This window comes from Chamaea fasciata, unplaced genomic scaffold, assembly GCF_029207755.1.
Source record: "Chamaea fasciata isolate MVZ Bird 193981 ecotype frontalis unplaced genomic scaffold, bChaFas1.0.hap1 SCAF_3, whole genome shotgun sequence".
Lineage (NCBI taxonomy): Eukaryota > Metazoa > Chordata > Aves > Passeriformes > Sylviidae > Chamaea > Chamaea fasciata.
Window position 1 is genome coordinate 48,696,186 of NW_027094088.1, and position 22,712 is coordinate 48,718,897.

Sequence of the window (22,712 nt, forward strand, 5' to 3'; positions counted from 1 at the left end):
CCCACAGGGATATGTATTTTTTAAGAAATCAAATCACCTTGTACTTTTATTAGACCTTAGCACTGTTTTGTGTGCATTTCTCCAGATCACATTATCAGCTACACCAACCTCACAATCTTGTCTCCTCTTTGTGCTCTTTATCTCCACCCTCTCACAGGGTAGGAAGGAGAATTGTCTTTTCCTCATTAGACTTGCAGTGTGCGAGGGAAAGATTTCTTCCCCTTGGTATCTTCTGGAGTAGCACGGATTCATAAACACTGCCAGGCACATGTAGGTATTTGTGGGAGCTTTTCCCTGAGACCCCCTCAAGTTACATAGTATGCCTGATAGACTATAGTGTTCTGTGGATCTTAAACATCTGTCTCCAACATCCTATCAGAGTAAAGATCTTGTTTATTCCAAAGCACAATCTTGTCAATCCCAAATAATCTTTGCTTGGCAGAGAAATTTTTTGAGAAGGAAGAACAGCTGTCAGGAAATGAATATCTAAGTACCAAAGGCTAACTTATCTTCCTTTCCAGAGGCAGCAGTGATCCATTTAATGCTGCCTTATCTGCATGACTATGTGTTTCAAAGATTAGGTAAAAAGCTGCAGATTCTGCTAGAGAACATTAGAAGAAAATTTTCTGAGCTGTGTAGTCTATTTAGATGAGGATCTTCTCGTTCATTCCCTTCTCACACACACGTACCTTCATTGAAAGGCAACCTTCTATGTACATCTTAGTAATTCTTATCTCATTTCTTTTAGCTATATTAAGTAAGCATACTCTGTAACAGTCCTGTCATATAATTACTTCTAATACTTTGAAGATATTCTGCCTTAAATGTTTTTTTAATTATTAAAAGTTGGGGGCAGATCCACCGTTCTGCTGGTTATAATAAAGCAGCCCAAAAATACTAGGTATTTTAGTTTGGTTTTGGGGGGGGGGGGGGGGTTTGTTGGGGGTTTTTTTTGTTTGCTTGTTTGGTTTTTTGGGGTTTTTTTTGCTGTTGGCAGAGCAGCCAAAGTGAGCTGATGAAAATGCCTTTATTTTGCAATGGATTTATTGATTCAGAGGAGTGCTATGAAGATTAATCTAATAAAAAAATACCTGTATAACCCCGCTCCTCCCCAAAGCAAAAAAAAACCCAAACAGAAGCAAAAAGCCAGTCCCTCTGACTATACAGTTAAATCTCAGAGTATGATCAGATCATGGTTTTCCAGCTAAGATTACTTTTTTACCATGCTGTAGTGAAGGCAGCAGTGCTGTGGGGAGCATGACCACAAATTCTGAGCCCTGTCACCACTAGGATCTTTACAGAGTGGTGGAGGCTGGAAAAAAGTGATTTATCAGTGAAAACTTTTGATGTGAGCCTGTCCTCTATGTTGCTTCCACTTAATAGGGCTGCCGTATGTGAAATAATGAGAAAGGAAGGTTTTCTTCTGTCTATGGAGCTTCCCAAATGAGCCCTGGGACTGATTTTTTTTTTGTCTTCTGTTGAATCACAGTTAGAAACAGTTGCTCTGAGCTTTGCTGCCATCTTGCCTCTTCATAAAGCATGAGCTTCTGCTTTAAATGGACTGCAGCAAGATGAGAAGAGCCTGCTTCTGGCTGGAGCCAAAACCAATTTTGCATTATGCTGAGGCTGATGACAATGCTCTGAGTAATCAGATTTTTCTTATTCATGGTAGATATATCGCTCATAATTTAGTGAACTTACATTTAAACTTATATTTAGAGAACTCATTTTGTTGGTCATTCAGGTAGGAGAGTAAATTATGTGGTTTTTAAATGCAGCAGATTTGAAATAATTTCTTCTAAATGTGAAATGGAGCTTTCCCACAGCTAATAGTCATGACTGATACCTCCATGGCATTAATACTCACTTGGTTTGGAGATGTAATGACACCTTTAACCAAACTGTGAATCAGGAAAAAAAACCCACAAAAACAATCAGTTTCTCTTTTGTGTTAGATATTACTGCATTAAGATGGCTTCAAATTGCAGGAGTTCACTTAGGGTACAGTAATTTTCCAAAGTAAATTAGAGTTATTGTAATCTTTTGTGAGAGAAGATAACTTCAGAAAATTTGTGAATCTGAGCCATATTATCTCTGCTTCAGTTCCATCTGTAAAAGGTGGAAGTTCCTCATTTGTAGATGTAGTATACCTTATTATTTATATAAAAACACCTGCATTTCTCAGAAGAAAGGCGTTACATAAAAGCAAGAGAGGGAGTGGCACCTGAAATTACAAAATCCTTAAATAATATGTTGAAGACAATGGTGCTTGATGGCAGAATTAGGTGCTATGGAAATTAATATCTCTGTTAGGAAAAGCCATCTAGTTAGTCTCCTATTCTCAGACTAATTTTAGGTGTGTGCTTTTTGTGAGTCATGTTTCTTAAATCTGACAAAGAAAAATAGTTTTTACATTCTTTGCATGTAAAATGCAGATAAACTGGAATGTGTAAGTGAATTTCTCAGACAAGAATGATAGCCAATCTGTAACTGTGACATTGTATGACTGTTAAACATTATGGAGGAAAATACACAATTAGCAATCCACAATCGGGGAAGTCACTACATGAGAGTAACCATGGGTCCTGACAACAATTTTTTGAGGTACAAGTTTCTTTAGTACCTTATTTGAATTATATGGGTATATGTAGGCCATTAAATAGTAATATTTAATGTTCATGAAGTGATTAGGTAGTTGACAAATGTGTTGCTATCATCAGTGATTTTTTCCCTAAGACAATTTTTTTTTCCCTAAGACAAAATTCTTTTATCATTACCTTCTACAAAAGGTAATGATAAAAGAAAATTGATTCCTATTTGGAAATGTATTTTTTGTTTCTCAGTGGTTGCAAATGAAACACAATTTATGATGTAGATTTACAAATGCTTTGTGGCTTGTTGGTAAAACAGTTTCCTACAACACTGCCAGTAATACAGATTATAACCTGTGTTGGATGTTGAGTGGGAATGATTAGGAGAGTCACATAAGATGTGTGCTGCTGCTTTGTAGTAAATGTTAATGTAGATATGTGAGTGAATGGAGAATGATCCAGGGCGAAATGGAGGGGTTTTTTTTACCTTTTGGAGGCACTAGAGCAGTATTTTGCTGATGGAGCACAGAATTTCTTTCTATGGGAAAAAAATGAGCATTTACTTGATTGATACGCATCTTTAATTAGGTGGAAAACAAGAACTTAGTTGAGTATATTTGGTTCAGTATGAAATTAGAATTACCTTTGAAAATAATACAAGAGAGAACACTTTTTTTTTTAGTCTTTAATTTCTTCTTTTACTGGTTGTAATTCATTCACAAAATAAAATACCTTTCTGTTTTAAATATAATTCTTTTTATAGAGTTATTTTTTAATTAAAGGCTTTAAAGAGTAAGCTGTCACAAAAACCCCCTAGAGTGCAGTGACCTGTGCTACCATAATAGAAAGCTGCACTGATATTTTGTGCCTGGATTATGAATTAAGAGGTGATGATGTCTACAGAGATTACCTTAATTAACATTAAAAGCTGAGCATTAACTGTCCCCTGTGCCTAAAGAATGCTTGTGATATTAGAGAAAAGAATAGGAAATAATGAGCTCTGGAACAAAATTCATTGATTGTGTTCTAGTAAAATAGTCCTGATCAAAAAGACTTAACATCAATAAGAGTTCATCCTTTGATTTCAGTACTTGGGGCTCTAAGAACAAAATTATCTGGTCATTTTATACATTAAGTAATGAAAATATTCTAAGACACATTTTTTGATATGTTTATTCCATAAACTAGGATATCTGAGTACTCCTTTGAATATTTTACTGTACTGAGCTATAGTCTGAAACCAATCTAAATTGGTACTATTGTTTATTTACCAGTGGGAATCACCTTTTATAGAATGGTTTAAAGGTTAATTCTATTTTTTGTCCTTTCTGTGTCTTCGTTTTTTTTTCTACATCACCCCCAACCGGAGCTGGGAAATGCTTTTACTAGCCTCTGTTGTGAAGAAAATGGGGTTCAATTCATGTCGCAAAGAAGTGACATTTAAGCAAATTTTTATTTAAGTTCTTGAATGTGAAAAAAGGAGTGTTAGGCAATAGGAGCAATAGTGAGAAGGCAAATTATGAGGCTAGAATTAGATCAGTTTTTAGTCCTTATTTGTTTTTATGTATTTAATTTGGGTGATCTCTGGATGAGGTAACAGCTGCATTTTTCTTCCACATTTATTGTCCATCCAAACAAAAACCTTCTTGTTTTGTGAACTCCCCACACTGTACCCTACATAATAATGGCTAAAAATGATTCTATTTTTCCAAGTTTTGTGATCTTGCTTGGGCAGGATGGCAATCGGCTGGGATAGCCCAAGCTGAGTCGTTGAGTTGGCTGCAAATCTCAGTGTTCTGAATGTGAATAGAAATAGAGTTAGGATATTCCAGCAGTGCAGTCACACGCCATGAAGTCAAATACTGGGGATAAACTAGATGGCAGGAGCTCACTTTTCAGTTATTTTCATTTTTTGAGTATTAGCAAATGGCTGTTGCCAGCACAGCTCTGGTTCTCTTGCTGTGACCTACTGCCTGAGCACCCAAAAGGAACTTGATATGTAAACTCCTGGATGTCACTCATTTCTAATTGCATTTCTTGTAAGTGCCATAGTGGCAAGTGAAATCTACATTTAGAAAAGGTGATTTTGCCAGAAGAAAAAGAGTCACAGAACTTGTAGATTAAAGATTTTTACATTACTGTCATCAGCATTTGAATTCCCAGTATTACTTCCACCTACAGTGACTGGTCTGTTAAACCTGATGAATGGGGCTATTAGCCAGCAGACTGCCAGGTTTGTTGCCTTCTGCAGTGGCTGAGGGACCCAAATTTTTGGCTAGACTTCGGGATGAAGTTGAAATAATGTCTGATGAACGGTACATTACCTATTGAATAAGCTAAAGGAGATCTTAGCATGGTGTCTGGTTAGTCTTGTCAGTTTTCCTGGAGGTTTTTTTCTGTTCTTTTCTTCACCATTCTGCCATTCATATGTGGTTTTGGCAATGGGTGTTTGAGAATTTTTTTATTTAGAAGGATGGTTTTTCTGGAATGAGTATTTCATTAATAAAATGGCAGCAAGCAGAGACTGGCTATTGATAAGAAGATAAGGCCTTTAATCAATTGGCCAGTGATGGGTAATATTTAATTAAAATCACTGTTGTGCTTTAAAATGGATCTTTTCATAGGTGCACCTCTGCACAAAATTATTTCCTTACTTCTTAAGAAAAACTTGCAATTCTGTGTCATTCTGGGATAAAAAATAGAAGGAAGATTGGGAACCCTCCATGGAAAAACCTGGAGGAGTAAACATAGTTCTGTTTTTCTCTGTGGGATATAACAGAAAAATGTTGATAGTCCAGTAAGTACGAATTTTATGTGGGGTGTCCCTGTTAGGGAGCAGAAACTATTGTTGCTTCTAATTTCTCTGTATGTTTTTACTGTGTCTTCCTGCCGCTTGTCCATATTTCTTCTGGAAGTTTTCAGCCCCTTTTCCTGCCTCTTTACTCTTTAACATTCAGGCTGTCAACGAGGGAGTAAAGTTCTGTCTCCATTGGAAAGCAATTTGCTGGTGTTGCTGGCTGTGAATGAAATTGACTGAGATTGTGAAATCCTGGGCAATTTAGCTCACAGCTGGGATGACAATGAAGGGGCAGCATCACTCTCTCACTGAAGATGATGTTCCAGTTGTCTTGCAGATATTTATTTCCTCCTAGCTTTTACATACATTTATTAGGTGCTGGGTAATTGCTGGCATTTCTTAATACAGTTTATCTGAAGATAGCAGAACTCCTTCTGAAAAGCAGGGATTGTGTACATGTCCTTACTGATATTTAGCTTACCAGGAGGGAGTGAATTCAGATTTTGGTTGTTGTTGGAAAAATGTCACTAACACAACTCTATAAGTTATACCTGGTGAACCTGTTGAACTAGGGATGTGTTGGCAGAGTAAACCCACTCTGCCACCGCTTCCTGTGATTTTTTTACAGGCACAACTCCTAGGGCAGATTGGCCCAGCCAACCTGGGGTGGACTCTTACAGAATAAAGGTCTTAGAGCAAGAGAGTTTTTAGTCACCAAATGTGAGAAGTGATGCCATCAGATGTTTTATTACCGCCAGCTGTTTTGGTGCTTGCTTACTTGCTTAGTGTATAATGTATTTCTGAAAGAGGTGATCTGGAAGTCAAAAAAATCTGAAATAACCAACTGCATAGTTGTTTTAAATGAAATGGGAAAAGCATTACAGATACTTCATTTATTATCAGTAGCAAGCCATAGCTATGAAGTTATGAATTCTACCTCCATCTTTAATATTTTTTGTAAATGCTGAGAGATATAAATGTAAGTTTTCAGGCTTATATGCTCTAGATATTTACAAGATAATTTAAAAAATGTGCCTCCACATGAAAATATGGAGAGTCCTACTTAAAGGATAATTTTTTTTTTATTAGAAAGGAAACCGGAATATAGCTCCTTTGAAGTGTGTCTCAGAAACATAAGTATTTTATTTCCCAAGAGTAAATAGAGATTATCAAATTGTTGCTGCATTTTCCCATATATAATTTTCTCTCTGTAAGAAAAAGAAAAAAAAAAAAAACAAACAAAGAAATGAACTGCATTTGTCTTCCCAGGGAAGATATTAAGAGGCTGAACTGCAAATCTCTTGTTCTCTCCTTTAATGCTTGTACTTTGGGAAATTTAATTTCAGGGAGTCAGGTACGTAATCCCTGCTGTTGTTCGGAAGTTTAATGTGTGTCCTCCCATGAACTGTGATAAAAATTGAGTCAAATGTCATAGACATTGCCAAGCTTTAAGAAATGTGGATTTCTTCTTTATTGGTTCAGTAGATACCATGGTTTATAAGTTTAAATGAAATGTCTTTTTTCTTTGATGTGAAAAGCCTAGTAATAGAATTTATGATTTTAAGCATCAAGAAGAGGATAAAGGCAAAATATGCATTTCAATTTTAATACAGACACAAGAAAATGTGGAAGACATATAAAATTAATTATTAAATAGGTGCTTGCTTACTTTTTCCCTTTCTTCCCTTCCCTCCTCTTCCCTCCCATCCATCAGCTGTGGGTGAGCAACGAGACTCTCTCTGACTGCCATTCAGTTCAGGGGCTGGATGCTGGGCACTAGTACATGGGGGTGGATGTTGATGGACTTCTAGAGTCTTTTCTTTTTTAATTATTATTTTTTAGTTTAACTAACTTCTCCACGACTGTCTTTTAAAAGCTCTTCAGAACAGTTATATCCAGTGCCTTCATTTTCCCGAGGTGACGATCCGATAAGGAGGATATGCAGCTTCCCTAACACAATAATTTCTCTAATGTTCCTTCTTTCTGTGGTCAGGCTGCCAGCTTGAAGGGTTGGCCATGTGCAGACCAGTCCTAAAGAATGTTAAATACTGCTTTTACTGCAGAAGCCTAAATTTCTCAGCTTCCTTGTAATATTGAGTTACTTCAATCTGGTGAGAAAAAAGGAGGAAAAACTTCTCAAATATATCTGCAGTCTTGGTAATAAGGCTATCCAATATGTTTAACAAACGTACAAAGTCAAGCTTCAGCTGATAATGTAAACAAACACATTTAAACGGACTTTAGTAACAGTAGATCACTTTAATATATTCGTTCTAATGCTTGAAATTTCAATTTCCAAGTAGGGGCAATGATACTCCTGGGAAAAGAGAGAAATCTGAAAGAAAAAAAAAAGGGAACCCCTGGTAATTCATGTCAGTCTTTGAGCTCCAATAAAAACTGCAGCATTGATTGTTCATAAATTTAACTCTCATGATTTTTTCCAATTTTGTCATCCAAGACTTCTTCAAGACATTCAATTATACTTTGTAGTTTTGTGTTAAAAAAGACACACATAGGTTCTTCTGGGGCTTCTCAGTAGGTTGCTTACCATCCCAGCCTCAACCTTTGATGTTGGCTGCTCATCCACCAGGGTTATTAATCTTATGTTTAGAATCTAGTAACCAGGTACATTAGCTAAAATGAAGTTTTCTGACAATTTTGTTATGGTAGCACTATACACATGTTGTTCCTTTGATTTGACTTTGCTGTGAGAACACCTTATTTTAGATGTTTATGTAGCTGATTGTGGTGAGGCATTAATTCCATTTTTATCCATGTTTCTAAGTTGTTGTCCTGCAGCCTGTGCTGTTATAGTATGTATCTGTCCCTCTTTAAGATTCAAATAAATGAACTGATGTGGGCTTAGAAATTCTGGATAAATTGGAATGAACATCCATACGGAGCTCATCAAGGCTGTTTTCAGATGGTGCCATGAGGGATGAATGTGCATCTTTCTCTGACTGTTGGAGTTCTGAGAGATTCCATTATTTTGTACATGTGCAAATGGTGCCATTTGGATCACAAGGCCACCTAGCAATAATCTGTGCTTTGCAATTATGTAATTTTCATGAATATGTACTTGTTTCTGAAGCATTGGAATGTATTTCCATTGGATGTGAAATGCTATACTTTGAAAAGTGGATTTATCTTTTACTGTTTTTCCAGTCTAGATTCCTAAGCAGCCGCCAATAGGTAAAGTCTGAAAGAAGACAGAGTGTATTTTTACCAATGATTCCCACATCTTCTCAGGCACTAACTTAAAGTTCATATGTAGCAGTTTAAGTCAATTTTGTTGAGATGATTAAACTTACAGGTGCCAGGAGTGGCATCATTCCCATTGCTAAGCATTAATGTTAGAAATTCTCATTCCTAATGCCAAAAGATTCATGGCTTATTGCGGTCTGGCTGACTTTAGCAGCCTTTGTTCTTGTGTTTCCGGCTATTTGTTCTAATTCAAAACAAATGGGAATGTTGGCAACCTAAGGGAGACATATGTGGGAAGTAACCATTGGCAACCATGGCTGCATGAGACAAGATTCTATAATTGGAACATTTAGGTACTAATGCTCACAAGCCAATGGAGGAATCCTTTCCAGGTTGTTCAGTACAAGCCTTGGAACCTGACTCTCTTCTCAGGCTGTATTTTTGTAATTGGCACACTGTCTACTTTCAGAGACTGTTTATAAAATGAAAGTACAAGAAGAGCCATTCCTTACAAAGGCAAATCTTGCTTTCTTCTGCATTCAGTGTGCTCCTTAGGCATCAGTTGAAACCTTGTGTGTATGTTTGAAAATAAATTCTGGCAAAGTCCAGTAAGGCTAGATCTGGACACCCTGTCCTACAAGGCATTGGTGTGCTTGTGAATCTCTACTTTCTTATCTTCACAATAGAAATACAGAGAAAAATGTGACATAAAATATTTCATTTTGAATACAGGAAGAATAACATTTAATTCTCCACATTTCAGCTTTGGCTATGTACATAAAGTCTTGTGTGACCACATTACTTTAGATCATATATAGACTAGAAACAAAATAGATTATGAATAATGTATAAGAGAAATAAATTTGCTTTAAGCTTTTTAATGGAATGAAGTGAAGAAGAAGGGAGAAGAGTTTATGTTGTGAGTCTTTTCACTGTATAGATTTGAATGTACTGCAAGGTAGATAACAGCAATTTGACTGAACTTACTGGAATATGTGAGCTTAGTTTAGAGACAAAATTAGATAAATTTGATCCATTATTGTGTCTGGAAAACAACTATGCAGTGAATGAGAGTATTTTCCACAGGATGTGTAGCTTTTTTGCCACTGGAGTTGAAGCAAAATAAATTGGCTTGAAATAACTCGATGCTACTGTAGTTTGACTACTTCTGGTGCCTGGGATAGAAAGCATAGTTTAATCAAGACTAAGAAAGAGGATCTATTACTATTTGTAAAAGACATTCAGGAATTACTACAAAGGGGGAAGAAAAATTATTGAAATTGAACCTTCTTTAAGATCAAATGGATATTAATTGCTTCTGAATGAATTTAGAGTGCAAATTAGAACAAGGTTTCTGTCATCAAAGGAATGATGTCTGAATTCTGGCATGACCTTTCAAATAGGGCAGGAAGGACAAGGAACCTAAATTATTTCAAGATGGAGCTTGATAAATGAATATAGGTAGTGATTCCAGAAATGGAAATTAAAGTTTATGATTATAGTATTATAGATCATAAGCTCAAAGAGACCTCAGAAAGTATCCAGTCCATTTCCTTGCTCCAACTTAATCTCAATTACATTTAAATCACTTCAGGTTTATCCAGCCTGATCTAAATTATGATCTCATCTTAGAGATGAGACTCTATAGGCCTGTTACTCTCCCATTCAATTACCTCACTACTCCAACCATTAAAAAGCTTTACTGATCTCAATTTAAGTCTTTCTAGTGCTATTTAAGTTAATTTCTTCTTGTTCTCTCCACAGAAGACTTGGAGAACAAATTAGTATCCTGCCCTCTATAGCCCTTTAATATATGTTTGGAAACTCCCTTTTTCCGAGAATCAGAGTGGTTGACTTTGGAATAGCTCACTATGTTCTTTATGATATTAGTCCTTGGATCTTTCAGTCTTTTCTCTGAAAACTTGTCTTCAGAACTGTGATTGTTCTGGCACTCTCTGCTGGGCTCTTCAGGTGTTTCTCCCTTCATCCCATTTTTCCTGGTGATGGTCTACCAGTACTAAATGCAACAGAAGGATTATTTTGTGACTTTCAATCATGGTGCTACTGCTTATCCAAGTATTATTGTCATTTTTGCAGTGTGGGATGTGTTTTACTTCCCAGTTGTCTACGTGTTTTCATCAACTAAGTTCCCTGCTGTGGCAGAGTATAGGATGTTAGAAATGTCCTTGATCTCTGCATCTGTCCTTATGAGATGTTTTTAGTGAGTTTCTTCTAATAAATCTCTTATATTCCTTGTAAGGCAATACTTGGGATTGCTGTGGAAGGGGAAAATGGGCCATAAAGAGAAAATTTTGTGGATCTGTCTAGACTAAAGTCTTATGTGACTTTAATTCTTCTCACGTGGATCTTTTTATCCTGTATCCCTGGTGAGTTCAAAGCTGGGGCAATCCTGAAGCAGACGCAGCCTATAGGATGCACCGGAAGGTTGTGAGGGAGAAGAACTGTGCTGTGATTAGGCATGGGCATGGCTGCTCAGTGTCTCAGAACCTGAAGAGAGCACCATGGAGCCTGCTGTAAGAGCAGTTTGGTGGATAAAGTGAGGACAAGCAAACTCTTTTGTACCATCAAGCTGATGCTATGGAAATCTTTTCCTGAGACAGCAGAACCTGAGGGCAATGTAACACTGGAACCACTTTGTAGCTGAATGTCTGGGTAATACTGTATTTCAGTTACAGGTTTGATATTATTCCTACCTGCTTTAGTTTTAGCACATTGTCAGCTTGAGGTCAAACCTCAATGGCTTATTTGCTTGGTGTATCAGTAAATCAGGTAGTTTTGTGCCACAGATTTGTGAACATGGAATAAATAAGATACTATTAAGCATAAGACTCAGATTTCAAGGGCTTGAGAAACTTTGCATATTGCTAAGCTGACAAAGTGTTGTTCTAAAGTGATAAAAGCAGGTGTTTCTTTCTACATTCCGAGTCTGCTCTCATGTGAGAGGCTAAATAAGTAGTTCAAATTACATCTAAGAAGAAAATTTGCTGGACCTTGATTGCTTTTCATCAGAGTTCCAAATAAGAAGAAGTAACAAAAACACCTTGGAACTACATTGTAGTCTGTTTAATTCTCCTCATATAAAACCCTCAGGTAGAATTCTTAACATCACAATAATTAACACTCTTTCAGTGGTAAAGTAGAACAAATTTAAAAGCAATGACTTGTGCTCCTTCTGCATTTGACATTTAGGTAAGAGCAATTTTTTGTTGAAGAATATAAGTAGTTTCCACAAGGTCTGCAGCTGTGTTGTTTCAGTAGGATACAGTTTTATCGTTATTCAGTACTTTTCTCTGATGGCTTCTGCTAAGGTTATGGCCATTTATTCCATCTTTCTTGATAAGAGTAATTTTATTAAACCTGTTTATTCTATCTTGGAGGTAGACCACAGCATCATCAAATCTTGCTCTCCTGCTCTGGCCACTACTGCTTGACTCTGTGCTGGGAAATCAAGTGCATCTGACAATTTGCAGTCAATCCTGCTTTAGTCAGGCCTCCCACCATGAAGGATCCATTGGTTTGTCTTCTGCTAGGAGACTTTATCAGTAAATCAACAGGAGAAGGGATTAAGACCACAGCCATTTACCCTTGTGCCCTGTGCAATATGCAATGAAATGTCAGTGTCATAACCCCTCAGTTCTACGTTATTATTTCATTGGGAAGGAGGCATTTTGCTGAGAGATCTTTCTGTCCTTTGTTTAAACAGACTATGGTGAAACCAGAATTCCTGTACAAGACCAAACCGGGGACTCCTCTGTTTTGATATCTGCTCATGCTGTCTGTATTTTGGAGGAACACACAAGTCTAAAAAAATTATTTTAAAAATGTTGCCATTTTTCTCATCTCTTGGTAGTTAGTTTATAGGTGAAGCTATATGAAATTTTATATTATGTCTTTTATTTAGTTAAAGCCATTTGGTTTCCCCTTCTCATATATATTTAAAAAGTTGTTAAATTCACTCTTAAGAATGTTAAATTTTTAGTCTGCCCTCATTTGAAAGAATTTTCACAAGAAATAGCTGGAATCTACTGTATTTTGAATATTTTCATTTTTCTGTATCTTTCTTGATACAATAAAATATTAGTAAAAAGGTTCAAATTTTGAATGCATAGAATAGGATCAGTGATTTTTCGACCATTACTATAAATTTTCTGTTACTTTCAGTTCACTTCTTGGTACAGGCTCGTATTTCCACTTCGACCTCTTTATAAAGCCATGCGACACTTTCACCAAGTGTCACTACAAGCAGGTACTCTTTCCCTTTCTATTTGATTATAGTTAGCTTAAAACACAGTGATGTGCATGTGAGATTATTTATTCCAGGACATATTGCTGAGATACATTCATCAGCTGGGAATCTCATCTGCTCCTTTGCTGCATATTCATTTAGTTTAATTTGACACCACTGGCAACTGAAGCTAATACTGGTTTGGGCAAACTTTGGTCTCTCCTTAAGTAGGTTCTTCTGTTTGGAAAGATCTTAACTTGAAAAATGAATCCCATGTTGAATGTAGGTCAGCAATGACATGCTGTAGAAAAACTGCCGGGGAATTATAAAGAGGGATAAATCCTTTGAAGCACAAGAAGTAAGTAATCTTTGGTTCTTCTCAGAAATGTACTCTTTTCAGTACTGGGCATAACATATTCAAAAAGAGAGAGAGTCCAAAGGCAAACAAGAGTGATCAGATACTTTGAATATATGACAAGTGTGTGTTTGTGTGTGTGTGTGTGTGTGTATGCATGAAGAATGCAAAACTGTGGTGGAGTGTGTTAGTAACTTAGAGATAAATAAAAAACATTTTACAGATTGGAAGGAAATAATCTGTTCTTTGTATCCATTGTGGAGACAAAAAAGTATCTCTATGATTTGTGACTGCACTATTCATGTTGGACAAAAGTAGATTTTTTTCTGAGGTGAGGCTAGTAATCCATGTGTTTTCTACATATCAAAGAATACTTGAACATGCTCAGATCTTCCACTGGAGAACAGAATTTGGTCATTTGAAAATCCTTCTCTGTTGGTGAATGCATTTAAGGCATTAGACAGCAATCTAAGTAATGTTTCTAGATTGCTCTGGCAAAAGTACAGGAACCTCATCTCATTTCTAGGAAGTGCTCACTGTCACAGGTTCAGACAAAAGAACAAGGAAGGTTTAATTTGGTACTTCAGGGAAGGCACACACAGACCTATGAATAAGCTGCTATATGTTGTTAGAAGGATGCCACAGGCAAAAGAAGGAGCACACGCAGGATGATAGTTCTGGGTCATCATAATCCAGTGGTATCACCATTTAAAGTGATGTGCCTTGCCATGAGGCAGGAATACTGAAAAGATTAAAGAGCATCTCAGCTATAGCTGGTAGGATTTCCTATATTCTCATTTTGAATATGCCCAAAGCAATACATCTGGAAATCTCTTTTTTGTGTCAAATGAGACAGGGAACAGACATCTGGTCTCTGAACTAGTTTAAATTTGGCTGAAAGTTGAAAATTTCTGTGAAGCTTTTGGTTCAGACAGATCATAATTTTCCATTAAAAATCTACCTTATAAAAGAATTCTGAATTAGTTCCTACTCCAGTGCCATCAGGGAGGAAATAGGAATGCAGTGTAATTGGAAACAGTCTCTAGTAGTTCAAGTGCTGCAAAAATCATCTGTAATGGAGTTGTACTTCAGGCCTGTATTCCCTTTGGGCTGCTTGCTTGTAGTGGTACCAGGGTAATAGCACTATATTGGTGCAAAAAATCACGCTGTATGCCTAGAAGCAACACAAAATTCTGGGGGTAAATTGACTGAATTATATATGTTGCTCTTCTGGGAATGCAGAGTAAGTTTTACTGCAAGTTCCATGTAGCTGTGGTTGCATGCTATAGCTTTAGGAAATAAGAGTCTTGAGGGAGGACAGTCAGTTTAATCATTATTTTGTTTGTTGCTTCAGCTAAATTGCTGTTTTGTTACATATATATAAAAGTACTTATCTCACTGTCATTAGATGCTTAACAGGATCTAAGGAAGTCTGGTCTAGATAAGTGGAGTGCAAGCTTTAACGCAGGCTACACCTTGACCTGGCACTGAGGGATGATTCAATCCATCACTTTTTGTTTCAAATAATAGACTGGACCTTGGTCAAAAATATCTCTGGTCTAAACAAATGGCATCATTGATGGATCACTGTTGCCAATAACCAATGACAAATACCCTGCTATTTTTCCTTGGTTTGGCAACGTCCTCTCTTTGGAATAAAACTGGAAACTATCAGGATAAAAGGACATCTGTCTGTACCTGATAGATACTCTGATGAAATGTGTACCTTAAGTGACAAATCCTATCCTTTTCTATAAGAACTGTGAGTCTTAGAGGGTTGATTAATTTTAGGGTAGATTCTAAGATGCCTCCTCCTAGCACACTGATGATTGTTCAGATCTAGAAGCAGTACATGAGTCATCCCAGCTTGCAACTCAGCATTTTAAGGAAATTTCTATTTAGCATCTGTTTGTCTCAAAGCACTATTAGAAAAAGTAAAAGCTTCTTCTGCTGAAGAAGCAGAGTAGACATTGGTGTCATGGAGGAAGAGCTGACCACCTGATGCAGTAACCTGGTGTCTTCCCCTAGGTCAGGTCACCTTCCCTGAGAATCCTACAATTGCAGTTGCTGGGCTGGTTTTGTACTGTACTAAGATTGAGAGGTATGATGTGTCATGCTTTGTCAACCAGCCTGAAAATTAGTCTTCACCATTAAAAAAAAGTTTCACAATACTAATTTTGCATTGCCTCAGACTCATTTTCTCCTTAGGGATGGGAAGACCATTTGCATACACACTGATTAAATGGAATGTATTTGTTATTTTAGATGCATTCACTCTGAATTGTTATATTTTAATCTAGACTGTGCAGGGTCCTGGGGGGAAGCCAGCTAACACAATATATGTCTAGATCATTAAAAATAACTTAAATGTGCTGGCTGGTAGGACAGCTCTGCAGTACTGTTTTCTGCATGGTAAAAGGGTGGTTAAGCCTTGGCCAGCAAGACCAAGAATCAGGGTTATTTGTAGGTGGGTAGATAAGGGGCTTGTAGACCAAGGTCAAGGCTACATTTTGATCCTTTCAAAGGCTAAACTTCAGGACCTGATCATAAAAATAATTCACAAGAATTGCCTGTCCTAAATCCATCCCTTAGGAGGATTCTCTGAATGCCTCCACTAGTTTAGTTAATTATGGGGAAAGACAGTGAAAAAACTTGGTAAACTCTTCAGATTGTTCAGTAAATGCAATTAGGGTTGTGCAATATAGGAGGTCTTGTCATGCACAAGACCTGTTAGACTGCAAGAACAAAATAAACAAATGTTCTATATCCCAGGGATCTTGCAGGTAGCACAGCTGTGATGTTCACCCATTAAAAAATCATTGGGTGAAAAAAATTAAAAAGCATTGGTTTATGAGTAAGCAAGAGTATTACCCAGAATTGTATTTATCTCAGGAATGCTTTAGTTAGTTTTAATTCAATCAAATACTAGAAAACACATTTTTTTCTTCCATCAAGGTAATTTAGTGCATTGGGTGTTTCACAAAGTTTCAAGTGAATTACATATGTATGAGTCTCCAGGAAAGCCTTTGAAGGAAGGGTACTAATGTTCTTGTTCTTGAAATAATATCCTTATACTGTCACAAGGTATTAGTGATATTGCCATTTCCCTGTCCTGGGAATGGAGTTTTGTGGGCATTGCTCATCTCCAGCCATTTGTCAGCATCTGTTAGGGCACTGTAGCTTACTTTCACCACCTTGAGATGCTCTAATCGTGGCAGGTTCCTGTGGCAGAATCCTGGCAGTAGTCACTCGCTCAGGTTAGGATGGGGGCTGCTGTGGGAAGGGGGAAGCAGTTGTTGCAGTGGAACTTTGCTCCTCCCTCTGATCAGTGAGGATGCTTGTGCTGCTTATGTTGGATTTGGGGCAATTCTTGAACATGTATGTGAAACAAGAACTAAGTCAAATCTTTTCAAGTGATCTCACTGTTGGAACATGGTTGAAATGGTTATTTGATATGTAATATATTTGTTTAAATTGGTCTCAGTTACCATATGTTGAGATCAAGTGTTTTGTCCCATTGAAACAGGGGTTGTTAAGGCCCAAGGCTGTTTGTGTAGCTAGTATGCAACTCACCTTGGATGCAGCTTACAAACAGGAAACAGTAATAATTAGTGCTTCCTGGATCTGAATTTTCCTTTTTGATAATATTGCAGTACTAATATAGCAGGATTTAATAAATACAGTCAATTACAGGTCTTAATTAAATGCTAGTACTTATTACTGCGATAGTAAAATGGAAGTAGCTACCTGATGATTTAAGAATGTTTTATAGGCTCCTGTAAAAACATAAAACTTTCCTTATTTGTTGCTGAGGTTAAAATTGGGAAAGACAATAAGACATGCATGGCAGACATTTTATTTTTGAGGATCTTGCTTTTGTTGTAGATTTGCATTTAATAGTGTTTGCTAAATTTGTGGTTAGTAGTGTTACAGATTTGTTGCAGTTAATAAGGTTCGCAAAGTTTTATGTTAAATGCAGGGATATTTTGTGTAGTTTGTGGATTGCATGTTCAAAATAAGAGTTAATGGAAGGATAAAGAAATTAAAGTAGATCACTAGAAGTTTGAGCATCTGAATAATCCATTGTAGATACCATCAGTTTAATTGCATGTGCATATTAAAACCCCTCATTTGAAAACAAGTTTCTTAATATTCAGTTTATAATGTCAACATCTGTTGAAGTATACAATAGTTTTATGATAATTAGCACTGGGAAAACCATAGAACTCTTAAAGTTTGATTTAGATAAACAACCATATTTCTGGTACTTTCCTACATAAACCTCTTTTCCTGAAAAATTTCTGGTCCTTGAGGCATTGAGGGAAGCTATACATGTATTGTAATTCTGTATTTGATTCCCACGACTCCAAGAGATCAGAGAAAAATTAGAAGAAAATTCCTCATTAATTTTTACGTTTCATCACAGAAGGGTATTCAAAATGCCTTTTTTTTCCTGCTTCCCTCATTATTGTGGTAGCTGAAGAGTTGGGAGACTTCTTTATGTTTGACTTATTATTAAAGTAATGCCTATCTGGATCATGTGAAGTCTTTAGGTTTTTGTTGTTGTTGGGTTCAGGTTTTTTTGTTTGTTTGTTTTGTATGTGTGTGCCAATTGCATGAATCTTCAGAGTCTTCTTATTCTAATCCCTGATGTTAGTAAGCTTCTACTGCAAGCTTAGTGATAAATGATGCCTTGGAGACCTTGTGCTATAAATATGCTCTGAAATTTTTTCTCAGTTCATGTGGCTCTTTGTGGCAGTCTAGGAGCTTGATCCCCAGCATCAGACATCACCAACTGTAACAAAATAAGTTGTAATGAAACAAGGAATTTCTTACTGCCTGACATGGAAAGTCTGTGCTTAGCAGCGTTTGTGTGATGATGTCAAGCAGGTTTGGAACTGGAACACTGCTGAACTTGGCAGTTTCCTAAGGATACTGTAATCAATCCCTCTGCAATGTTTTCTCAATGCTAGGATTCTGCCCAACATCTGGCTGGGAAGTTGCCCTCGGCAGCTGGAGCACGTGACCATCAAGCTGAAGCATGAGCTGGGTGTTACAGCTGTGATGAACTTCCAGACTGAATCTGACATTATTCAAAATTCCTGGGGCTGCAACCGCTACCCAGAACCCATGAGCCCCGAAATCCTCATGAAACTGTATAAAGAAGAAGGTCTTGCCTATGTCTGGCTGCCAACTGCAGACATGAGCACTGAAGGTAATACTCATATCACTCTTGCAGTAAATTAATAGCAAGAAACACTTTGAGTTACTAATCTGTGACTTTCATGACAGTTGGGGGGAAGAGTTCTGTATACATTTTGTATGAAAATATAGCTGGCACACAAGCTATAGTTTCTTTGTGTGCTGTCTTTTACTAATTATTCATATATTCTTGTAGGCAGAGAGGCCTTCTGAAGTACTTTGTGTCTGGCAGTATTATGTGTATTTGAGTTTAAAGCCATCTGACATCAATAACTGCTTGACTGTTTTTGCTTTCAGCTTGAGTTCAGCCAAAATAATGAAAATACGCTGTGTAGGTGGAAGACTGCAAAGTTTGCAGAGCAGAGCAGCTTGCCTCTTTTGCTGATGAAAAATGGAGAGACTGTGCTGTCTGTCTGCTGTTCCCTTCCCAACACACTTTCTTTAACTATAGTATCCCAGTCAGATGAAACTCCATAAAGACATTTCTATAATAGTTTGTAATTAATTGAAACTACTCATAGCACCTGAGCTGAAACATCCATTACTAGTACTTTTAAGTCTTTGGAATGCTCAGATGAAAGTCTTGTTTCCAACCAGAAGGTTAGAAAGTGAGTGTGTTTTTAAGTGAGCAGCCTGCCAGCTGAAGAGTGCTTTCAACACAGTGAAATACCACTGCCCCAAACAGATAAGTGTCATGTCAGCAATAGGACATCAGGGAAGACAGGAGACCTTAGAACAGGGATTTGAAAGGGCTTAATGTCAGTGCTTATATGTGCCATGAGGAAAGTTGGGCTCTGCTGTTTGAGGCTCTGGTTCCCAGGATAGCCAGAAGAAAAGTGTCAGAAAATATGGTACATTCATCCCTTTGGAAGTGATGGAAGGCTATTCTGTGTTGTTTAACTGTATGCTTAGTACACAATGAAGTCATAGCAGTTTTAAGTTGTACAGTAAAATGTTCTTCTCCCTCACTTATTGAAATGATGGCCTTCCTTACAATGTTTTGGAAATCAGCAGTATGTAGGTACCTTCACAAACATCTGGTATTAAAAAAACCATTTCATATTTGGCTTGCTAACTTTAACACTGTGTAAGTTGTGCTGTTCTCCATAATGTGTTGCCTTGTCTCAGTTCCTTTGAAAATGAATATGCCACACTCATCTGATGTTATCAGAATATATATTTAGAGGAGACTTGGGGCATTTTTCGGTGATTCTATGTTACGAGAAAAGAATCAAGTTAGCCTAGAAGGTCATTTGAGAAAAGAAAAAGTGGAATATGTCAGCTTTGCTGTTATATCTCGCAGCTCATCGGGCTGTACAGGCAGAATCTCAGCCATGATCTGGCTTTGTCCAGTGCAAATGAACATGCCTTGTTTTTCACCTTAGGAAGGATCCAGATGCTGCCCCAGGCTGTGTGTCTCCTGCATGGGCTGCTGCAGAACGGGCACACAGTCTATGTGCACTGCAACGCTGGTGTTGGCAGGTCCACAGCTGCCGTCAGTGGCTGGCTGAGGTACGTGGTGGGATGGAGCCTGCGGAAGGTGCAGTACTTCCTGGCCTCCCGGAGACCGGCCGTCTACATCGACGAGGAGGCTCTGAATTGTGCTGAAGATGATTTCTACCAGAAATTTGGGCATCTTCGTTCCTCATACCAAATACAGGAGTAGAAAAGCAGAAGAGGGAAAGGAAGGTGAAGAGGAATCCTTACACTTGAACCCCAAGGACTTAGAAATTTCTGTGACTCAGGCACCCACCTCACCCTCTTCAGATTATAAATTTCTTGTAAAAGTGATGAGAATTTTGTTTAAAAAGTGCCTTAGAGTGTTTTTTATTTGCTTTCCTTAAGCTGACATGATTCCTGTTTTCAAGCCTTTTGGTGCAAGTATGAGACCTAGAATCTCTGCAAAGTGAAAAAAGATTCTCTTTTAGCTACTTGCCTGTAGGAACTGAGGTTTTAGGGTAGACACTAAATAAGATGCGAGGTGAAGTAGAGGAATATTTTAGTGACAAGACACAAGTACAAATATTAACTGGATTAAGGTTCAAGTTAGGATGGAGCAGATCATCATCAAAGATGCTCAGTTATTTTAAGCAGATACTAACTAGATTGTTGCAGTGTTTTGTAGTAATTTTGTAGTCAGGTGGTATTAATGAGAAAGACCAGAAGGAAATTGGTTCTTAACTCAGTGTTTAAAAAGAAAAAGCTAATGTCTAATGCAGTGAACTAATATTTTCTCTTTGTCCATCTAATTAATGTCAAATATTATGAGCTCCAGCTATATTCTTTTATGACATTGGGGTTATGCTGGGCTGTGGTATTAAGAGAGGACACAACTCCAGCTGTGGAAGCCTTGCTTTGTTGTGGGGCAGGAGCACTGTTTGTTACATTATCCTAGGCTGTGAGTTCTCTGAGTTGAAGCTGCATTTTGCTCCTTTGATCCATGCAGTGCTGTACAGGAGGTCCCTTAGGTGCCAAGTCAATCTGAGCAGTAACCACTGGGGTAAGACAGGGCCTATAGGAATTGTGTGGTAAGTAATGTGCATGACTGGCACCACAGCCTCTGGGCTGTTTGCCTAGATTAATATCTTCAATACTGCAAAAGCCTCTCCTCGTGCAAGCAGTGGGTGTGTGTTCAGTTTAGCTGATTGAAGCTAATGCTGGGCTATCTCTGGGCTGAATGAATGCATCCCTCTCTAGGAACAAAGAGCAGCTCTGCAGAGGATGGTTTCTCAGGAGCTTAGCCTCAGTGTTAGCTTTGTGGATGATCCCTTTTGTTTTCCATTGCTGCTTGGTCCCTTAGCTAAACTAAGCAGTAGCACCAACAGCTTCCAGTCCCGCTCAGATAAAATCAATTTGCTGTAGGTTTCAATCCTCAGGAGAGAAGAGAGGATTAAGGATGTATAAACATTAGGAAACATAATTTCTATAGGTTTATTCTTCAGTGAAATCTCTTTTTTTCCAGCCAAGTTGTTGCTTTAAAGATGCAGTCAGTGACAGAGTAGTTTAAGTAATAGATATTGATTTTCTGAATGTATAATGGAGAAACTATTAGATATGAACTGTTTATGGAGAATGTCCAAAATAATATTTTTTATTTATCCTATACTTCAATCATATTGAAAACAAAAATGTTTAAGTTATTCTATGTGTGGATTTGATCATGACTTCATTTCTGATTTTTTGAAATAACACTGCCTGTTTACAAAATGGATGAGAAAAATTCTCTGTTAAATAAAGACAAAGTGACTATTCCAGCAGCCCATTTTGTCATGTGTCTTTGTCTCCCAATACCACAAATAGCAAAACGGGTCATGACTAATATTTCTATATAGAAGTGGAACCTGCCACTTTAATGGTAACAGCCCATGTCTTGTCAGGTGTGCTGTGATAGGAAATCTCAAAAACAGCACAGCAAAGGTGTGTGGATCATATGGGGCCTCTGGTACCTTCAAAGACAAAAATAGGTATTTCTTCTCCTAGCCCAGAGCAGAGAGGAGAGGGAGTGTGTGAGTGCTCCTGTCTGGCTGCTGGGCTCACATGAAAGTGTGCAGAGCTACAGCTGCCTGCCCAGGAGTTACCTCATTTTGACTGAGTTTAAAGTAAAATTGGTGAGGTTTTGCTGCCATGTTCTTCTCAAAATCAAGCACTGAAAGAAGGAAAATGGCGTAAGAAGTAGAGAGTACAACTTAAGATTTACATTTCTGTTAAGATTAATTTGAAACCACAAGTTTCACTTAAAAATGTTTCCAAGCATTCCTGACAGACAGCCCTTTCCTCCAGATGCAACTTGTAATAAATGCTGGGGCAAATACTTATTGAGTTGATACTTGTTCCACGTGTAATGTATGTATATGTGTGTATATATACATATAGTTTTAGGGCTCTTGAGACTGAGCAGTGCATAACATGGCACAAACAAGTAAGAATATGACTAAGTAAGTACAGTCACTCTGTATTGGCTATTTCCTAATTCTGGTTATATCAGCAATGGAAGCAGACTGATGTTTCATTTGTAGGGCAGGAATTCATACAACACAGGAGTCACAGATTCGAGGATGCCCTACCAGGCTGTTAATTCATTGTTTATTGTCATTTCAGTGAGGGGTTGTTGATTCATTGCTCATTGCCACTTCAGTTTGCTTCTCTGCTGATCTTCTTGGGAGCACATACCACAGAGACTGCATTAGCTCATGAACTGCATGAAAGCAACTTGCCAACATCATGTTAACAAAGGATGAAAGAGATCCCAGGAGGATCCCAGAGGCTTGCAGTCCCTTTGTACCTATTTGTAGCATCCTTTTTTTCCCCTCGTTGCTA

General features: G+C 37.6%; 1 protein-coding gene across 4 annotated transcripts in view; it reads left to right on the forward strand.

Moving 5' to 3' along the window:
• The window catches only part of EPM2A (EPM2A glucan phosphatase, laforin), a 34,984-nt gene extending 13,335 nt beyond the window's left edge, over positions 1–21,649 (forward strand). For all 4 annotated transcript variants that reach the window (XM_066178901.1, XM_066178902.1, XM_066178903.1 and 1 more), the window contains 2 exons: positions 18,167–18,408; positions 19,781–21,649. In XM_066178901.1, the coding sequence (XP_066034998.1) occupies positions 18,167–18,408; positions 19,781–20,061 (523 nt within the window). In that variant the 3' untranslated portion in view covers positions 20,062–21,649. The remainder of the gene's footprint in view (positions 1–18,166; positions 18,409–19,780) is intronic.
• Positions 21,650–22,712: the final 1,063 nt, after the last annotated feature.